Genomic DNA, 22,850 nt, shown 5'->3' on the forward strand with positions numbered 1-22,850 from the left:
AGAATCACTAGTCAATTTCAGGCGGTAGAATCAATAGTCAACATCAGGTGTCACAGTCAATGGTTAGCGAGTCGATAGTCAGCATTCGGTGTCAGAGTTACAAGATACTTTTGTTATTTTGCATCCCCATGTCCTTTCTCCTGCCTCCCCTTCCCCTTTGTCCCATTTAAATGGCTCCTTAAAAGGAGTCACTATAGGCATTCATACCTCTAATACTAGATACTTTTGTTACTTCTCATCCCTTCTCCTTTGTCTTGCCGCCCCTTCTCTTTTGTCTCATTTAAATGACCCCTTAAAATGAGTCAATATAGGTAATCAAACCTCTACAGTTGAGTAAGTCATAATAAAAAGCCCTAAAATCCCAACTGAATGTAAAAAAAAAAATAATATGTAGCTTCATGTTGTAAAGTTTTCAATAAATGTAATTTAATTTACCCCCAATGTACCTGTCCTCCATTTTGGAGTGGAAGGGAGAGAAAGCTAAGCCTAAGGTTCCATACAGGCTGTTCTGTTAGCTAACACTTGTATTGTTCTAGGAAACCTTATGCCTGGTACACACTACTAGTTTTTTTTTTTTGTTCAACCTGCTGGGTTGAATAAAACAAAACTGTAAGCACCAATTGGAGCCGCTGTACTAACAATCCAACGTTAGTACAGAGATCCCCCCCACACACACCAGAACAATCCGATCAGTGCTCTCAGCCATCGACTGATTGGCTGCTGGTTCCAGCTTCTGTCAGACAGGGTGCCATACACACAGGGCGAATTTCGGACGTTTTTTATTGAACTGGCCACTGTATATATTACACACACACACACACACACTAAACAAACTGTTTTAAAAAAGTATATATACACTTTAAAAAGCTAAACAAAAACATATATATGTATATATATATATATATATATATATATATATATATATATATATATATATATATATATATATATACACTGTATATATTACACACACACACTAAACAAACTGTTTTAGAAAAGTATATATACACTTTAAAAAGCTAAACAAAAACATACATATGTATATATATATATATATACACTGTATATATTAGACACACACACACTAAACAAACTGTTTTAAAAAAGTATATATACACTTTAAAAAGCTAAACAAAAACAAAGCAATGATTACTTTCTCTACCTTTTTCTTTGCAGAATTACCTCCACTAAAAAGAGTTGGACTCAATTGTAAAGAAAAAGATAACATTTTGTTATAAAGTAATCACAACACAGTACTGTGTATTCTTGCAAGCAATGCTTGCTAAATTATTTATAGTGCAAAATACAAGTGCTACTTTCTCTAATCTTTGCTTAATGATACATTTTATATTTGATCATTCTAACCAACACACATTTATTCCAGTACCCTAGTAATTGAAATAACTTTCCTGAAATGTTGATAGTAAAAAGGGCTTGAAAGGTCATCAAAAAAGCAAGAAGAATTAATACTGTGTTATTTTAAAATGCAAAGCCTGGAAATGTACGGATTTAAGTATGCATTTCTTTATCTAGTACTGCTGCCCACTGCATTTCATTGTGCGTAAAGTACAGAGGCTCTCAATCATGGGTGGGTGCAAGCTTCCAAAGAGAAGTGATCATATCAAATGTCACGCTACGTTCCTTGTAACACACAACATAGTATTTATATATAGAATCCATCTACTCATACTACTGACAAAAAATAAACCAAATCATTCTGTACAGAGAAAAGTAGCAGCCTGCTCATGGAACTGTTATTCATTCAAATCAGCAAGGTTAACTGTTGCTAGAAACATAAATTACCTCTATATTTTACAAATATTTTAATTAGGTCACCTTAATTATGGAAAATATGGAAATATGGAAAATATGCAAATATGTGTGATTAATGCACAGGACAGCTGATATAAGGTGCATCTATATTTTGTATAGTACATAAGATAATAATATTGAAAGGGATCAACAACACACTGAGCGGTAGCCTAGGTCCATTTAAAACAGTATTAAATCCAAAACAAAAAAATGTAATATGTTGCAGCTTACAAATCATTAGATGTGGTGGCTGCATTAGTAGTGTTAATCTGTCTCATCACTGTAACTGCAAGAGAGCTTTTCTGTTGAAAAAAAAACAGACTTACTGGCTGGATGACCAGATAAAAATAGAAGAGAGAAAGAAAACGAATACAGCCATCACAGCTAAGAATCAGTAAACTGCAATAATAATGAATTTTTGCTTTTGGGTTCAATATTGCTTTAAGCAATTTTCTTCTTCTGGTAAGAACAGCTGTTCCACTTTTGCTTTTGTTTTCTTTTCACTGGAGTTGAAATAAAACAGCTCCAGTGTCTATGTTGATAATCTCTTTTAATGTAAGTATTCTATGTATGTGGACACACTTATATCGCTATGGCATATCCGCTGACCATACATTGCATTCCACACATTTTAAAGCAATTGTTTTCCATAAAGAAGCTCACCAACATTTGATATTTGGAATATATATAGATGGAGGGGCAGGAGGCGGAGCCTAGCGGAGCAGACATGCATTGTTAGAGCTCCACACCGCTGAGGAGAGAAGAGAAGGACAAAGCGGAGCCTGCAGGCTCAAAAGGTATCCATTTGAACCTTTTTGCCCCAGGGAACAAACTGTGAAAGTTTGGGCAGGAAATATGGTACTGGGAGGAAACCGTGACAGAAATAAAAATCACCTCACAAAGAGCTCACAGGCACTCACTGCAGCTGAAGCAGCTCCAGTCACCTCACAAGATACAGCATCAGGGCGCTCTCACAGACAGAAAATGTCACAGCAAGACTCTCCATTTGAGTCAGATACAGAACAAATCCTCTCACAAACTTCTCCACAAGCCTCCTCAGTATCCCCAGTAATATTATTACAATTTGAAAAGATGCTTCATAAGGCTTTAAAACAAACCTCAGACCAAATAACAAAAAGCCTAACCAAAGAAATAAGAGAGCTGGGAAACCGCACCACAGCCTTAGAAATAAAAATGGATGAAATTGAAATTACAACCCAAGAAAATATAACAGAATTGGAACAATTAAAAAAAGAGAATTTAATACTTCAAACTAAGCTCGAAGATTACGAAAATAGAGCCAGACGTTCAAACTTGCGCATAAGGGGAATACCTGAAACTGTGACAGACCTGCAATCTACTATTACTGCTCTATTACAAGAACTAAAGCCAGATATCCCTATTGAACGTTTAGAACTGGACAGAGTACACAGAGCCCTCACAGCCAAAAAGAAAGATGGACCCCCACGTGATATAATCACAAAATTTCATTATTACAGAACGAAAGAACAAATACTAATTGCTGCAAGAGAAAAAAAGGAACTTAATTTTCAAGGACACAATTATCAAATTTTTGCTGACCTATCCCAACTTACTATTACTAAAAGACGATCCATGAAACCCCAACTAATGGAACTGCAACGCCACAACATTATGTATCAATGGGGCTTCCCCTTTTCAGTCAGATTTAACTACCAAGGTACAATTTACAGAAGCAGATCAGCAGATGAACTACAACAAACCCTTTTAAAATTAAATCTGACAGAACCCACAAGCAGCAACTCTCCCACACGCAGAAGAATGGCATCATCTTCACCTTCAGGCAGCACCCAGAAAATTTCAGAACAAAATGGGAATCATCATTCTCACAAAAGAGGCCGTTATGCCACATCATCCATGGACCAAGAAGATTCAATGGACTGACATCCTAATTCCTGATATCTCTTCATTTATTATACTAAGAGATGGTTCTCTATAAAAAACCTGTATTTATAACTGAATGTAACTGCATTCTGATAGTCACACACTGTGTGGGATCATGTTACATTCCAGTTATATTTCTTATTACTTCTGATTCATATAGCCTTAGAATATATAAGTGAAATAAGGAAATTCTTGTTCAGTTATATATTATCAGGTAATAACAATAGATTTATTACTTTTTAGGACAAATATGTTCAATAATCCAGAAGTAATGGAAGCTTTTTCTTTCTTTTCTTAAAACAAATATATTATTACCTAACTGGTTCCTAGAATTATGTTTTTGTTTATTCTAATCTGAAGCAATACAACCTCAATTTTATGAGTTAACATATCTAAACAGTTACATATGAATAAAATATGTAATTGTTTACTCTAAAAGGGTTAAAATCCCAAAATAATTCAAACTATCTTCATCAATACCAAAGTTATTAACAGTACCTTTCTAACTGAATTATTTAGCCTAGGGCAAGACTAACCATATACAATCACCCTGGAATAAATAATTTCAACAAAAACTATATTCTGCACTCCAATTAATGAAACATCATTTTGATGTCTTTTGACATAGCACTTCTCTCCTGTAAGCGGAAGATCCGTGTACCCCCATTAGCCCTCCTCATTCTCCCAACCATATTATGTGGGAGTGTGACGAAGGCACTTATTCCCCTGAGAGAGATATTTATTCTCTTTCACGGGTAAATTGTGATTACTTGCAAAAAATAATTTATACAATGTATCATCTAATCTCATATGTTTTTTGTTTACTCTTTACTCCAGAATTCACTGGTTTCTTTTCTATCTATTCATCTCTTCAGTCCACACGGGTTGATCTGCGCAGTCAGCTCTGCATAACAAAAAGTAAGTCAAAACTATTTGATCTATTGCCATGGCACCACTGAATATACTTTCCCTGAATGTTCAGGGAATAAATGTCCCTCAAAAAAGGACCAAAGCCTTCCGTACTTTCCATAACAAGAAGGCTCACATAGTATGCCTCCAAGAAACACACTTCACCAAAGATTCTACTCCAAAATATATTTCTCCTTTTTATCAACAAATTTACACGGCTTCTGCCTGTACCAAGCAAAGGGGAACTCTAATTGCATTTCACCGATCCACACCATTCACCTTATCATCAGAGATTAAAGACCCAGAAGGTAGATACCTGATACTCATGGGTTATATAATGGATACAGCCATCACGGTGATTTCCTACTACGCTCCTAACAAACAACCTTCACCATTCCTCTCACATATATTACAAGTGATTAATACACACAAAATAGGAACAGTGATAATGTGTGGGGATTCGGACCAGGTCCTCCTCCCATTTCTAGATAAATCACCTTTTACACCATCCAAAATAACCACTAGATTACCTTTTTCTCAACTTCTTTCCAAATACAATCTGGTAGATTCATGGAGAGAAAGTAACCCAATGAAAAAGAAATTCACTTATTTCTCGCACCCTCATCAAACCTTCACCAGAATAGATCATATTTTTCTAACAATAGGAATGATACCAGAAATTATTGCATCAGATATAATTCCGATTCCGTGGTCTGACCATAATGCAGTATACACTACTATAGCCTCAGCCATACCAAAAGCGCATGACCCATCGTGGTACTTACCGGACATAATGCTCAAACACCCACTACATCAGATGGCCATTGAACAAGCTTTAAAGGAATACATATCAATTAATAATACAACAGACATCTCCCCAATAACACTGTGGGAAGCTCATAAGCCTGTCTTGCGTGGTACAATACAAAGACAAATGGCACTATTTAAACGGGAACGCAAAAATCTAGCAAAAAAACTAGAACTCAATTTTAATGCAGCCTACATATCATTTCAAGATAATCCATCCCAGAGTACAAAATCTCACCTGTAAAAATCTAGATTGGAATACGATCTATTTCTCACTGAGTCAGTTGATAAATCCCTCAAACGCTCCAAACACAATTTCTACATGAATACAAACAAACCAGGTACATATTTGGCTCGGGCATTAAATTCAACTAACAAATCTTTCAAACCAATACGTTTGAAATTATCAAAAAATGTTTACACTTGTAATCCAGTTAAAATAGTCCATAAATTTCACTCACATCTCGCAACTTTATACAAGACAAACAATGAGTTTAATCCTACAGAGGCTGAATCCTTCTTCTCAAAAATAACCTTACCTGAGTTATCTCAGAATCAAAAAAGCAGTTTGGATGAGCCTATAACTATAGATGAAGTTGCTAACGCCATAAAAGACCTAAAACTTAACAAAAGACCAGGCCCAGACGGCTACTCGGCTTTATACTATAAAACATTCTCAGAAATACTCTCTCCCATTCTCACTGAAACTTTTAACAAACTTCTAGATGGACATTCTTTTCGGCAAGAAACACTAATGGCAATTGTTTGTATGATCCCAAAACCCCTTTCTGATGATACTTCCTGTGTGAATTATCGGCCTATCTCTCTGTTAAACCTCGATATTAAATTATTAGCAAAAATAATAGCAAAACGCCTCAATAGCATTATAGGAAAATTAATACATAGAGATCAAGTAGGCTTCATGCCAAATAGACAGGCAGGCGATAATATACGCAGGGCAGTGTTATTGGCACATATTGCTAAAAAACGGAAAATCCCTTTATGTTTTCTATCTCTCGATATTAAGAGGGCATTTGACACAGTATCCTGGCAATATATGCAATATTCATTACAAAAATGGGGTTTTGGACCCCACTTTTTAACATGGATCAAAGCATTATATAATAAACCCAAAGCCTATATAAAATATGCTGGATACAAATCTGAAGCCTTTAATATCGAAAGAGGTACCCGACAGGGTTGCCCATTATCTCCCTTATTATTTGCCCTTATACTCGAACCCATGGCCCAATACATCAGAACAAACCAAACTATAACTGGCATTGAAGTAGGAGGTATTACACACAAATTATGTATATTTGCAGACGATATATTACTTTTTCTATCATCACCACAGGTCTCTGGTCCTAACTTAATACCAGCTCTTGATGGATTTGCAGCCCTATCCGGCCTTATGATTAATCCTAAGAAATGCCTAGTGCTTAATATTTCACTCACAAACATGGAATTGATCCCGGCTAGGGCTGCACTCCCATTCACATGGGCAGAAAAATCAATCCCGTATCTTGGAATTCATTTAACAGCATCTCATTCTGACTTATTCTCAACCAATTATCCTCCTGTATTAAGACAGATCACAAATCTAATAAAACAATGGTCGCAACTTCCTTTATCCTGGATAGGGAAGATTAATGCAATCAAAATGACTATTCTACCCAAATTGCTTTATCTATTCAGAGTCCTCCCTATTCCAATTCCTTCCTATTTTTTGAGAATAGTACAAAAAAGAGCAACTTCGTTTATATGGGGCTCTTCTAAACCACGTATACCTATACACACACTACATCTTCCCAAAAATAAAGGAGGCCTGGGATACCCTAATTTTACTAACTACTACAGAGCAGCACATTTGGCCAGTCTGTCCAAATACCATGCAAAACAGGAAATCCCATTATGGGTATTTATAGAGGCTTCAGAAAATGACCCTCTATTAATATCAAATTTATTATGGCTTGATCCTAAAGACCGCTTTAAAATTCATAATCCCATAACTAAACACTTCTTATCTCTCTGGGATAAACTAAAAACCAAATATCAGTTACAATCTCCACACAATCCTCTCCTTTCTTTTATCAGAAATCCGGCCTTTTATCCGGCATGGATCTACCCAAATTCTTTTAAAGCTTGGACAACATCAGGCATTCAGACACTAAATGACTTCATAGCATCTAAATCATTCCTTTCATTCCCATCGCTTAGAGAAAAATATGATCTACCAAACTCTGAGATATTTAGATATCTCCAAATCAAAAATTTCTATACACCATTCCTAAAGGGAGATACACCATTATCCCAATTATCCATTTTTGAATCAATCTGTACAAAAGATCCATTTGCTAAAGGTACAATTTCATCACTTTATAATCAATTATATGGAGTAGCAAATCTTAATAGACCCTCTTACGTTCAGAGGTGGGAGGAGGACCTAGGACGAACTTTAGAAGACACGGACTGGTCTAACATATGGCTCACATCTAAGTCATCTTCACCCAACATCTTAGCACTGGAGACAAATTATAAAGTCCTAACTCGCTGGTACCTTGTACCCGCTAGAGTGGCAAAATATTCACCTAATACCTCAGCTCTTTGTTTTCGAGGATGCCCAGAAATAGGCACATATTTACACATATGGTGGACGTGCCCAGTAATCCAAACCTTCTGGAAGGAAGTCTTCGTGATTGCATCTAAAATATTTTAAAAAATAATACAACCAGATCCATATTTAACTTTACTTAATCTAAAACCGGAATGGTTAACACTCTCTCAATTCAAACTTATGATCCAACTAATAACGGCTGCAAAACAAACAGTGGCCAAGGCATGGAAATCTCCTACATTGGTACTAGCAGAAACAATTCACAGAATGAATAATACAATGTCCCATGCTAAGATGGTAGCCATCGATCAAAATCAAATTCCAAAATTTGAAAAACTTTGGCATCCTTGGATAAAACAACAGTTTCTGTCAAACTTCAATGACTCTGTCCTGTTGCCATGGTAACAGATTAAATGACTTACAGAGACACCCATTCTAAGGCTTCAAAGAGAACTAAAAAGAATAATAAACTGACGAGCGGGACAACCTTGTGGACCATACCTCTACCTTTCAACCCTTTTTCTTCTTTCTCTTTCCTTCTCTCCACCTTACGATTAAAGCTCATTATCAGAATTTATTTGACCTATATACATTCTACTTGTAAACAATATGTATAGTAGGTATAAATCATTTAAATACCTACAAAAGTAACTAAGGAAATTATATATATCTTTAATTTAGGTTTACGTGAACCCAATGTTTAATATTTGAAATTTCATGATATTTACCTATATAAACCCTACTGTAAAACAATGAGCTTACTTTATAGATCCTTGTAAACTTACTTTATGTATCTTTATAACATTGTATACTCAATAAACTTCTTTTGACAAGGAATATATATAGATAGATTTAAGGAATTATGTAATTGCAATGCTACTGAATCTGAGGAATTATGAGCACTAAATTCCACAGCATTTCTTGAAAGACTTGAGATGGCAATGTCAGATGAATAAAAGTAGGCAATTCCATTATTTTAAACTTGCAACAACTAAGTCTTGCAGAGTGGAGGTCAACTAATTCTAAACAATGGAAGCAATCATTATTGTGCAAAAAGTGTTTTTAACATTTTTTTGAACGTCATGTTTCTTTAACCACACGCCGACCAACGCAAGACAATGTAAGTTGGCACAATGGCACAGCTGGGCAAATGGGCGCCCCCTTTAAATTGCTGCATACTCCATGACCATGCCCACGGGTCCTGCGGACTCGATGTCCGCTGGGTGCCCGTGATCGTGTCACGGAGCAGCAGAACGGGGAGATGAGTATGTAAACAAGGCATTTCCCTGTTCTGCCAAGTGACATGACAGAGATCACTGCTCTCTGTCATCGGGAGCAGTGATCTCTGTCATGTCAGTGGTAGCCCATCCCCCCCACAGTTAGAATCACTCCCTAGGACACACATAACCCCTTGATCGCCCCCTAGTGTTTAACCTCATTTCCCTGCCAGTGTCATTTACACAATAATCAGTGCATCTCTATAGCACTGATCATTGTATAAATGACAATGGTCCCAGAATAGTGTCAAAAGTGTCCGATGTGTCCGCTATAATGTCGCAGTCATGATAAAAATCGCAGATCGCCGCCATTACTAATAAAAAAATTAATAATAAAAATGGCATAAATCTATCCCCTATTTTGTAGACGCTATAACTTTTGCACAAACCAATTAATATACGCTTAGTGCGATTTTTTTTTACCAAAAATATGTAGAAGAATACATATCGGCCTAAACTGAGAAAGAAATTTGTTTTTTTTATATATTTTTTGGTGGATATTTATTATAGCAAAAAATAAAAAATATTGCTTTTTTTTTCAAAATTGTCGCTCTTTTTTGTTTATAGCGCAAAAAATAAAAACCACAGAGGTCATCAAATACCACCAAAAGAAAGCTCTATTTGTTGGGAAAAAAAGGATGTCAATTTTGTTTGGGTGCAATGTCGCACGACCGCGCAATTGTCAGTTAAAGCAACACAGTGCCGTATCACAAAAAGTGCTCTGGTCAGGAAGGGGGTAAATCCTTCCGGGGCTGAAGTGGTTAAGACTAATGACAAAATATTCTCTTTTCAATCGAAAAAGCAGCATGAAACCTTGATAGCACTTGTATCACAAATATCCATCAGCCATATGGGCCAATGGCTGTAAAGGGGACATTTTGATGTACAGCTGGCATATCTCTCAGATATACTTCCCCATATATAGTCTGGGCAAAGAAAACGTTCATTGAAGTCAAATTAAAAAAAATGGTATGGAGATTTAAAGGTACCTGCAATTATTTTTTTTTCACATGCTAAGATTCCTTGAGTGTTCCATTTCAGACAATTATTTGGCTATTTTCAACTTTGTGTCTCGGGATTCTCCAATCCAGGTATCTACAATTCTGCCTACCAAAGTCACTTTGAAGTCTAATTATGTATACCCCCTGAAGTATTTTTATTCTAGACACAGACAAACATTCAGAAGATGCGACCTCCAAGTTATAATTATAAGTAACAACTATAGCATAAACTTACATGCTTGTACTCGCTGAGTTAGCTTATTTATGCATAGTGGAGATACCTCCAATGTTGACTCTTCCTGGACAAAAAAAGTGAAAAGTCCATTTCAACCAATGAATTCTTCCTCTGTGATGTATCAGCTTAGATTTTTCTGCAAAGTTCTGGGTAGTCTATAGACATACAATTGTCTGCCATCATGTCCACAGGTTCTTCCACTAATCGTGCCTTTTGGAACATGTTTCACTGTGGAAGTGTTTTACTGTGTGGCATACATGAAGATGTGGAGATGATATGAAGATATAATAGGACTGACTGATGCAATTTTTGGTCATCTCATATTCAAAATACAAACGTGACTGCTGAGATAGAAAGCTGCACTGTCTTCCCTTCTTTTCTATGATGTTGACATACTGAGTACATAGAGCATTGCCTACTTGTGGGAGTGGTGTCTGCTGCGGGAGTGACGGTCTGTGGAACAGTAGTGTTGGTACCTGCAAACTGGGTTACTGCTGTGATGATGTGACAGATCCATTCATCTTACAGTGAGCGTTGTTTGACCACTCTTTATTGGGGGTTGTTATATTCTAGTAAGTCTCCACCTGCTTCACTTGGGTGGTGTGATCTGCTGACTTACTGGGATACTCTGTGATCCATGTCTGCTGCTGACATCAATCGGTTTCTCATAAGATTATTTTCTTCCTTTAGACTCTCCATTGAGACCAATATCACTATTTATGTGACTTTAAATTTCCTGATATTTTATTAATTTATGCATGGAGATGTACAGTATATATATATTTTATGTGACATATTAATTATATTGGTCACTATTTGAAGTTTTGGGATGGTGTAAATATTTCATGCTTTCACCTTTATATCCATTTTTAATGACCACTATTCACTTAGTTATTTTAGCGCTGCATTTTTTAGTTTGAATTTTGCTGTTCTCTGTATCTGGGTATAGTGTCAGCCCCGTTACATTGTTTCACAATTAGGCCCCAGCACATTATTTTCTCTTTTTGTCTAAAAACAAGCAGTTAACCCATGCAGTGCAGGCACATCCACACTGCATAGAAAAGAAAAACTTTATCCCACAGTTCGTCTTTCTTACTTTTTGTGAATCTGTTGCAAAGTTTCTTACTTGGAGATCCACCAGTAACAGCACTTCCTGTTGGAGACTTATAATGATACTGTCTTGCTATTAGCAGCAGCGAGGTCCGCCTTTTGTAAAAACTTCTTCAGTTGGCAATTGGTCTGCCCATTTGACAACCCTGATAGGCACTCTAATGGTCAAATGAAGAAGTGTGCGTGGGTAAAAATGCTGCAGTCAATTGAAAGACCAGTGGCTTTATAGCAGATTCAATTGTATGAAGTGAGGAACTTTGCGAAACATACTGAAAAATATATATTTGGTTTACATATGCTTTAACAACTTGCCTAAACTATGTATTTATAGAAGATACAAACATCAATATTGGAATTAAAAGAAAAAAACAGACATGAGTAATAAATATGAAAGGCTGTTTTGTAAAAAAAAAAAAAAAATTTTAGTCAATGCAAAGTTCCTTGTGCCGATGACAGCGATTTTAGTTAGAAAATCTAAATTCTCGAATCCCTCCTTCCCCCACAGCTGTAATCTTCCGGTGCTGCAGGGGTTATTGCAAGAAAATAATAAAAGTGTAGCGCTATATTACACATCCATATCATATTACATTAGTGCATATATAAAGTGAATGTATATGACCAAAAATATGGATAATATCAGATAATTGTATGATTAAACAGTGTTGAACACAAGGAGAATTATATGAAACAATGAAAATACTTTGTTGGCAAATATACCAGTGACTAGTAATAAAGTGCCCGTGCTGGTTCTATGAACTTAAACACGAATAAAAACATAAAACATAACAGTCCATTTTATGTGCATGAAAATTATGTGAAAAAAAATGTTTTTTCTTTTGGTGAAAAAAACGTCACAAAAAGTCTATGGGGGTAATGGATGCCCAGAGATGGAAAAAAACTCCCAAATTCACAGATGGATGATTTAACCAAGTCTAGCAAATAGGTAGAAAATGAGAAGACCACAAGTGTGCAGAGATTTTACATCAGTGCCGGGGCCATCACCAGGAATAGAGGAGGCTTACCGAAGCAATATGACCTGAAATGGCGTACGCCAAACAAGTCGGAAAGGCTTAATAACCCACGGTTATGAGGGGTGCGTCAGGTCAAATGTCATCAGCACGTAGTAGAGACAAAGGTAACAGCACGGCTTCCTCACCCATGGACAATCCAGTATAAGCCAAACGTATTTTTCATATGTGAGGAACAAAGAAAACTCACATAGGGTGCTGTCTCCATGTGTTCATCTCTAGAGGGGTTATTGCAAGGACTGGACCTGTCACAAGCACATGTGGAGAGAGGGAACTATGCTCATCCTTTCTCTCTCCTCCATTCAAAAAAGCTGTACTGTAGCTATCTATAAATAGAAAATGGACAGATGAATGGAAGGTCCACCTCCTTCATTCACGGAGTGATTTTCATTCATGAAATCTAAAGTGCAGCTGCAATGAATAGAAGAGGGGGGGGTTTAAAGGTGAGGCATAGTTGGCACTCTTGACAAGTGCCTGTGCTTGGCTTGTATTAACCCCCGCAGCACTAGAAGAGGACTTCAAATTATAGACTAAACATAGGCTTTAAATATTTTACAGTTAACAAGCAACTCTCGCTGATTATTGTAAAACCATTTTAATTCAAAACATAAAACCTTATAAGGCAACTTTATAGGGCATATTTATCACTGATTCTCAGTTTGCACCACACTTATTCATTTTCCAAGAAGATTCTGAATACCAACATATGTACTTCAGGATTTTGGGTTAAACACCTCAATTATATGGAGTCAATTGTAAGGCAAATGCGTGAGTTGACGAGGGAGTAAGATTAATCACATTGGGTCTTCCACAGGATTCAATTGTGCCTTACTAGTAACATTCATGATTTACCAGCTGAAAAGAGCAATGTTTCTGAGACCCCAACTACCAGTTTAAAAAAGGAAAATGTATATATATAGAAAATAGTGGTAAAAGATTCTCAATTCAGCAAGGGTTGGAGTAGATCTGGCCAGGTGAATGCAATTTATAATTACACAGAAAAATCCAATGCTCATTTGGCAGCAAATGACTGCCTAACTGATAGCTTTCCACTTGATAAATATGCCCCTCATTTATGTGTCAATTAATATGTGTAGATCAGTATGTGTCTTCATTTATATTAATTTTCTTTCACACAACTTAGTTTTGTAACTATTTCTCCCAGCCACTTACTATTGACATCAGAGTTAAAATGTAGTGCTGTAAATTTCGGCCGTGATGTCGCACCATTTTTACGTCTGCTGTAACCATCAGTTCCACATATCTGGGATAAGATATAAAGCGTTTTCTTCTGACGTGGATCCTGTTTACATCCTCTTCTTTTGTGGAATTTTGTAGTAAAGACAGAGAATGTTCCAAATTTGTAAACATGGCAATATCGTGTCCTAAGTTACTTGAAACATGAACAGGCACCACATCATTCTTCATCTCAGACTCTGCAAATAAATCATAAGATAGCATTATGATATTCTGACTTTTTTATCAAAATATATTTAAAAAACTTGGATGCCTTGTTTGCAAAAAAAAGAAAAGTTACAAATAATTTAAAATGCTCTTTATATGGAGATATAGCCATGACCTGTTTTCATAAACACTATACACAAATCAGTTACCAAACTATCACACCAGTTTGTATCTTAAGTCTCCTGTTTACTTGGATTCAACTCCCATGTGCAGGAGGGAAGCTTTACACTCCACCACATTTTTCACAAAGCATAAGCATACTTTTCTTCTGGCTGGGATTTTTATATAGCTTCATGTAAATGTTCTAAACAAGCCAAACTTTTAAAACATTCCATATTTAATGGCTTGGCAGAATCTTGTTTATGATTCTTAATCCAACTATACAACCAAAGTGTTTCCTAACTCAAATGGGTCATTACAGTCATTATTCATATGCTAAGGTAGGACAAGACCCCTTAAATGTACTATATCAGCAGAATGTTTGCATGTGAGGCAGTGAATAGTAAAAAGAAGATAAAGAAGAATAGAGGAAAAGAAATGCTGTGTTAAATGTATGGGAAGTGTTCTACTTGGTGTCCACTTAATTCTGTACCTTAAAGTGGTTGTAAACCTCTAAAACGTAAAATGTACAAAACATATTCTTCTATAGGGTGTACTTGCCTCTATCCAAATCACATAGTCTGTCTCTCGCTCTCATTCCTTTGCTGTCTGCACAAGTCACTTCTGACAGTCTATGCCAACATTAGACAATCCTGGGGGATGGCCCAATCCCCCCTTCCAGCACACAGCAGGTGACTGACAGCCTCAGCTGTGCACATTTCCCCATGAGACTGTGTAGAGGGTCGTGTATTAATTCTTTCCACTCACATCTCAGATTACACTCAGCTCTCTGCTGTGCAGTGTGTGAAATGAGATCCCCGCCAGCACCTTCTGAAAGTGGTTCTAAAGGCAAAAAGTTTTTTACCTTAACACATTCCCTGCTCCCTGCACAGCTCCACAAGATGTGCAGTACAACTAATACTATTTAGGCGTTGCTAGTTAATTCCTTTAAAATTTGATTATTTCGTTAATTACACCATGCAGTGTATTGCTGTCTCCCAGGGGCACGCTGGATTATTTGTATCCTGAATATGCAGCGATGGGATTGTATTGAGTCTTCAGCATTGCTGATACTAAATCCAGGATCTAATTGGTGCATCCGGTGTTGGCCTCCTCCCTCTAATGGCTGCTCCCATAATTAGGAATATTGTTTACATGCCCCTGCTGAGATATTTAGCTATATCTAATATACTTTCTTACTGCTGATTGAACTTTCTCATTCTACCGTGACTTGCATGATTTTGCATTTCAATTTAAGATAGAGAGACATATTCCCTTCTCTGTCTCATCTGTGAACCTTGGCCGTGTCCTGAGGAAGCCTAACGGCGAAACGCATAGACATACAAGGGCTCACTACACAATAATCATAGATGCTATATGTTACAATTGTCATTGTTTTTTAGATATTTGTATTTTTCAATAAATTTATATTTTTTATACTGCTATATCTTCTCCACTGTTTCTTAGCCTAAAAAGTCTGCCTCCCTGGTAATACTCAGTACTACCTTATTTTGTATCCTCAATGATTTATGGACGTGGCTCATTTTTGGTGTACTTTCCTCGCTTTTTTCATGCTAGACCACTGTATAATCCTGTCCCATAAAATAACAGAAATAAAAGTTAAAGACCAATTTGTTAGTGTTTTTATTTATATCAAGCCATTTCTGTGACCCTTATACTCGGTGTATTTATGGCTATACAAACAGATTCAGTTACAAGTGTCACAAAAATGTCTTGATATAAATAAAGACACACTTATTTATGAATGGTCCCTGTCACAGAGGTCTCTTACTAAATTTTAATTTATAACTCTTTTTTTTTTTACTTTTGTGTTTTACTTTTCATTGTGGATTATTTGAGCCCGGTCTAATAAGATCATGAGGAACAAATCTTTCTTCTCCTCAGTTCTGTTACATATTGTGGTTGTTCAACCACAAGTCCATTCACTTCTCTTCTCAGTCAGAGAGGAAAATTATCATTTTAAATAAACACACTCTTCTCTGTGTACTTAATATGCAGTGAATAGCTAGTTAACTTACTTAGTTAGCTAGTTAATAAACTGACATCTTAGAGCTTTTGCAGGGCTTCCTCTCTTCACTACTTGCTCCAAACGATTTGTTGTGGATTAAAGAGACAGTAGCACTAGTGTAGCACCTTCTACCATAGGTAGGTGCTAGAGTGAAGATTTTGTAAGGGAAACTGCCAGTGCAGGTAAATTTGGGCAGGCCTATGCTTCAGGCTAGGCCTGCTTGTTTTAATCTGGCGGGCAGGGAGTGGTTAATGCAGCAGTGGGTGTGACCACCTGTGCTTTAGTTCTGAGGTGCCTCCCCTGCTTCCAGGAAGAATGATCTGGAAGGGGGAAGGGCCTAGGACTGGAGTGGCAGGCAGCTCATGTGAGGAGCTCTGGCCAATCCCCAACTGGAATTGGCAGGGGGCAGGCCTCCCATATAAGTTGAGGTAACAGCCCACTGGGGGGGAGTTGCCGGCCAGGAGACGTGGAGAATGGAGTACTAGGCAGCAGCAGGGGCCCCATCCCCATCTGAGGGGGTGCAAGGCCTAGCGGAGGAGCATGGGAGAGCTGGGAGGGAGCTTCATCTTTACACGGTCATGGATGAAGTGTTCTTGAACAGAGGGGCTGGAGAACCTGCCAAAACGTATGTCCAGTTAAAGTTCTTCATCATGGACTAGGGGCAGGAGAAGGTCGGTGAGTGGACCACAGTGGAGTTCTGGATGAAGCATGCCAGGGGATCTGGGTGCAAGGCCAGAGGAGAGACTGTGGGGAGAGTGTCAAATCGTTGCACAGGATTTGCAGGCCGGACTAGCTGGGAGCAGTAGTCCACCAATCAGCACATGTTACTAAATTACTAGTCCGCCGGGGAGAGGTACTGCAGACCTCTGGCCTAGTAACAGTGCAACCAATTCTAGTCAGCAACTGAGACTGTTCAGAGTGGTCTCTTTTTTCAAAAGAGGATGATGTGACAGGAAGAATAATGATCTACAGTGGAAGTTTGTGCAGGAGGGTGGAAGTCCTGGGAGCAACCGCCTGCAGGAGATACGCAGAGGAGGAGAAATAGTCTGCATGGTGTTATGCAGGAGAAGCGCCTGTAGATATTATGTGTACATCAGTACTTCACGGCTCAACCTTTTGTTCTAATTCTTAAATATGATGGCAAAGCAATTGTTCTATGAGCATCCCATATTTCCTTTCCCCCAACCAAGTTATATTCCCCAATAAACAAAACAAAAACGCAAAATGACTGTTCATTGCCTCAGAAGTGATAGGAGGTCTGGCAGCAGGGTGACATGGTGGATGTTAGTTACTAGTAGCAACCAAGCGCTACACTAGCATGAGCAAAGCACAAGTTCACTTGAAAGTTGCTTCACACCCCTGAAACTTTTCCAATAAACTACAACCTTGACAGCAATTGGCAACAGTCATTTCCAATCTACTGGTACTGGTAGGAGTGATTCTATTATCTACTTCACATTACTGCAACTAACAGCTCCATGCAGTGTTGTGAAGACCCAACTCCAACCAAAGCCTGTTTTTAGATTTGGATCAGATTCACTGATTGTGAATAGCAGGGAAAACACATACTGCATATCAATAAATGACATCTGACTGCAGTAGAGCATGTCTATTACATTATGCCAAATACGCCTAAGTGATAACTGTTAAACATTTGCTGAAAATAAGTTAAACATTATATTGGGAATGTATTTAAAAAAATCAAAGAACTGGGGTGAAGACTGCTATTCAGTCTTCATCTAATGTTTGTACAATTATCCCTGCGGAGACCCATTGCAGATGATATATGAAATTACAAATCCTGAGTTCAAGTAAAACCTCAGATAGGGCAAAGGTCCACTATGTAAAAATGAACTGGGTTTACAAACAAGCATGGGATTTCTCACGTATCCTATAAATCCATCCTAAAATTCCACCCATGTGAAGAATATATGCATGTAATAAACTGTATTCAGATAATGGGATAAAAATATATGCTACTAGCTCATAACATTTTACTTCTGGTCTTGCACTAGATTATATTATAGGCTGGGGAACTGTATATTGAAGGCAATTGCCTGTAAAAGGGCATGTTTACTAGGTACAGTAGCTAACCAGCTTTAGAAACTACAAAATAGTAACTATGTATTGTGACCACTAAATGTTAGAATTCAATGTGGAATAGAAACTGCAAATTACATCTTATGTTGTAAATCTCCAAAAAAATTAGAATACCCATAGTCTGTTATTCCAAAAATATAGTAGGAAAGGTCAAAAACCACTACACTTACAAACAAGAATCAGAGAGTATCTTTACAAAACAAACATAAAAACATTTATTTCAGTTTTGGATAGAGAATGGAAGGGTTAGGGTTATAACCTCTATCAGGTTTTTACTGTTATCTGGTTTTTACTTTTTTGCAGGACAGAAAATGATGGAAAATCCTACATTTTGGGAGTCACCAAGTGGGGGGGGGGGGGGGGGGCAAATGTGAGTAACAAAACACTTCCAATAGGAGCACCTATTCCATGGACAACTGTCCAAGAGGGGCTCTCCTCTTACTTTACAGATATGTCCACTTATTACCTGTAGTGTCATCAGGACATGAAGTTAAGGAAAATCTACTAAACAGAAACGAAACAGCAAAAAACTTGACTCTTCAAAAACATATATACATGCGTAAGGCAATAAAGCATTAAATAAGGCTCAGGACAGTGGTTCCAACCCTACCTTACGAGAACCTTATGTTTTATGTATTTTAGAAAAACCAAAATCATTACCAGTAACTTGGTGCAATTTACTGTTTCACCTGTTATTCTGGTAGGAGATGTGGGAAGCATAAATCTAAAAAGAAGAAACATATTCAGAAATGTGCTGCACTCCTGCTATATTCAACAGATGGAAGTACATGAAGTTCACAAGAAGCTACAGCCCTTTCTCATAGCACAGTTTTTAGAACATTACATCATGTGCACTATAAAGAATAAAAAGTATAAATGTCTGGCATGGAACCAGCTGTCAGTTTTAAACAGAACCATACTTTGTCATCAGCTGTGCAGTGTCAGAATTTTTTAAATACGCTTAGCAGTGGCTACATGGAATGTAACCAAAAGAGATACTAAAATAATGTGAACAAAGACTTGATGATATTATCCCTGTTTCTAAAAGTCAGTAATTTAGAATTTGTGTATAAATTAGTTTAGTTTCTAAATAATAAGAACAAAAAAATAATAATTGTCTGCTTTAAATTTCTATGCTGTACATGTAGTTTTCATGAATGTGCTTAATAGATCACAAACCATTAACAACGATCAAGGGGTTAATACGGCGCACAATGGAGGTAGCCGAGTACATATAACTAAAAATGGTGGGGGGAAGGGGGTGGGTTGGGGGTTCCTGAGAGGGGGAACTTGGTGGTGGTAATTAATGTTTCACAACAAGTTCAGGTATTAGTCCATGTAAGGATAAAATGATGCTGAATAAATGGAAGGCAGCCAGTCTATAAAAGCTAGAAGAAGCTCTGGAACAATAAAAAAGAAAGAAGGACGGAGCCCTCTAAGTGCAGCATGTATGTTAAAACTATTTATTACAATAGAGAAAAACACTCACATTTGAGTTGCTAAAAACCAGCATGTAAAATAGTTTCATCTCTCGGGGGATGTGGGTGTCACGGGCCAGTGGGGGGGTTCCTGGGATGTGAGTCCTGTGACCTGGGTCCTGGTAGCTGTTCCGGTGGTGCCGAGGGTCCTCAGAGCCACCAGGCGGCCAGGATGTCGGTCATGGATACTCCGTAGAGCGCCGTGCTGACCTGCGTCTTCACTTCCGGGAGCGGGGTGAGGCGGGCGGTGCTTCGCGTTCGGAGCATGCGTGCTCCTTCATCAGGCTATGCTGGTGGCCATATTCAGTATGGGAATTTATACCATAGGCAATGGGAGGGGTGGAGAGGTAATTGAGAGGAGGGCGGGACTATGTATAATGATTGGGCGCGTAGGTAACCATGGAGATATATATATATATATGTATATGTGTGTGTGTATATATATATATATATATATATATATATATATATATATTTTGTTCCCGTCCACTATGATCAATACAACATTCCTCTTCATATAGACCGCCTTCTCCTTACCCCACGATCCATATACACACATATATGTTCTTACCACAACATACTCATTTGCATATCTCCTTTTCCCCCCCTCCTCACTCCCCGCCCGCCCACTCCCCATCTTCCTTCACTCCCCTTCCACATTGTGTACACCCCATCTCCATGGTTACCTACGTGCCCAATCATTATACATAGTCCCGCCCTCCTCTCAATTACCTCTCCACCCCTCCCATTGCCTATGGTATAAATTCCCACACTGAATATGGCCACCAGCATAGCCTGATGAAGGAGCACGCATGCTCCGAATGCGAAGCACCGCCCGTCTCACCCCGTTCCCGGAAGTGAACACGCAGGTCAGCACGGCGCTCCACGGAGGATCCATGACCGACATCCTGGCCGCCCGGAGGCTCTGAGGACCCTCGGCACCACCGGAACAGCTACCAGGACCCAGGTCACAGGACTCACATCGCAGGAACCCCCCCACTGGCCCGTGACACCCACATCCCCCGAGAGCACGCGGATGAAACTACTTTACATGCTGGTTTTTAGCAACTCAAATGTGAGTGGTTTTTATCTTTTGTAATAAATATTTTTAACATACATGCTGCACTTAGAGGGCTCCGTCCTTCTTTCACAAACCATTATAAGCAGCCTTTGTACTCATGTGAAATAAGCCAGTGTTTATTTTGTGTATAGATTGGAAACCTAAGGAAAAAGAGAAAGTTTTAAGTAAAGTTCAATTAAAAGAACCTACATACTAAACTAATTATATGCAATATACCTATAATTAAATGTGATAAGCAAGCCTTTTGTTTTAGCAGCACTGAACGTTGGTCACATGAACTATCTCTAAGTTACAGATTGAAATGACAAATGTGTGGCTAACATGCTGGTATGATGAGCAGTGGTCTCAGTTTCCTGCCAAATTCAAGGTATTCTGTAACAGGACGCGTGCAGGCACAAGATCAAGACTAGAGATGTAGAAATAGTTCAAGTTACTACAGAGCATTAGGCAGTCTAAAAGCATGGCAGGACTACATTTAGTATCTGAAAAAAATTACACTGTGGTTCCATTCAGATTTTGCCAATACGCTGGGGTGTATTACTGCATGCACAATAATGTGTAATATTTTGTATTTCAATCTTTTTATTAACCACTTGCCGACTGCCCTATAGCACTTTTACTGCTACAGGACAGCAGCTGTGGGCAGAATCACGTATATATAAATCATTTTGCATCTCCGTCTGCAGGGGGCGCACACACGTGCTGACGGCTGGCTGCCTCTGCTGAGATGATTCACAGCAGAAGCTGATCTGTGGGTCCCAGGGACTTGAAGTCCTCTGGCACCCGCCAATGGTTAGTAAAACACAGAGAACTGAGATATGCCTATGTAAAAAAGGCTTATCTGAGTTCTGACAGGGGGGAAAGGGATGATCCTGTGTCTCTGCAAAGCAGAGACAAGAATAGATGTCTTCCCCTAGTGAAAGCACCAAACTGTGTAAAAAACATTGGCTTGGCACAAAGTTAACCCTTTGATTGCCATAGATGTTTAACCCCTTCCCAGTCAGTGTCATTGGTATAGTGACAGTGCATATTTTTAGCACTGATCACTATATTAGTGTCACTGGTTCCCGCAAAGTGTCAAAAGTGTCAGTTAGTGTCCGATATGCCGCCACAATATCGCAGTCCCACTGTAAGTCGCCAATCGCCGCCATTATTAGTATATTAAAAAAAATAAAACTTCCATAAATATATCCCATAGTTTGTAGACGCTATAATGTTTGTGTAAACCAATCAATATACTCTTATTGAGATTTTGTTTACCAAAAACATGTAGCAGACTACATATTGGTCTAAATTTATGAAGACATTTATTTTTTTACATTTTTTTATTGGATATGTTTTTTTAGCAGAAAGCAGAAAATATTGTGGTTTCTTTTCAAAATTGCTGGTCCTTTTTTATAGCGCAAAAAAAACAGTGGTGTTCAAATATCACCAAAAGTAAGCTCTATTTTTGGGGAAAAAATTTGCATAAATTTTACTTGGGTACAGTGTTGCACAATTTTTTTAATCGAAAAAATGGTCTGGTTGTGAAGGGGGGTAAATCTTCCAGAGGTCATATGGTAAACGTAACAAGAGTACAATCATAGAAAACATAGTGTGGTGAATAGGTTCTCATACAAGTAAAACATAAGTTTAATTTGTAATGCGTGGAAAAGTGATCAAAAAATCATTATAACACATAGACATAGCAACCAGAGGTCCCTCTGGTAGGACTCATTAGATAAAGAGATGGGCAGCAACCGCCATCACTGACCTGATATAGATAACACCAATCCATGTTGAACCGAAATAGAGTCAGAGAGTTCTTTGGCATACACGCAAATTAGTGTAATGAAAACCGTAACGTATTGGTACAGAAAATAGGAGGGGGAGGGTGGCAT

At 38.0% G+C, this 22,850-nt stretch overlaps 1 protein-coding gene across 1 annotated transcript in view; it reads right to left on the minus strand.

Annotated features, from left to right (window-relative positions):
- ADAMTS20 (ADAM metallopeptidase with thrombospondin type 1 motif 20) overlaps positions 1-22,850 on the minus strand; it is a 263,623-nt gene that overhangs the window by 174,483 nt on the left and 66,290 nt on the right. The window contains exon 4 of the mRNA XM_073619942.1: positions 13,893-14,155. Within this exon, the coding sequence (XP_073476043.1) occupies positions 13,893-14,155 (263 nt within the window). The remainder of the gene's footprint in view (positions 1-13,892; positions 14,156-22,850) is intronic.

Source organism: Aquarana catesbeiana, linkage group LG03 (assembly GCF_042186555.1).
Source record: "Aquarana catesbeiana isolate 2022-GZ linkage group LG03, ASM4218655v1, whole genome shotgun sequence".
Taxonomy (NCBI): Eukaryota; Metazoa; Chordata; class Amphibia; order Anura; family Ranidae; genus Aquarana; species Aquarana catesbeiana.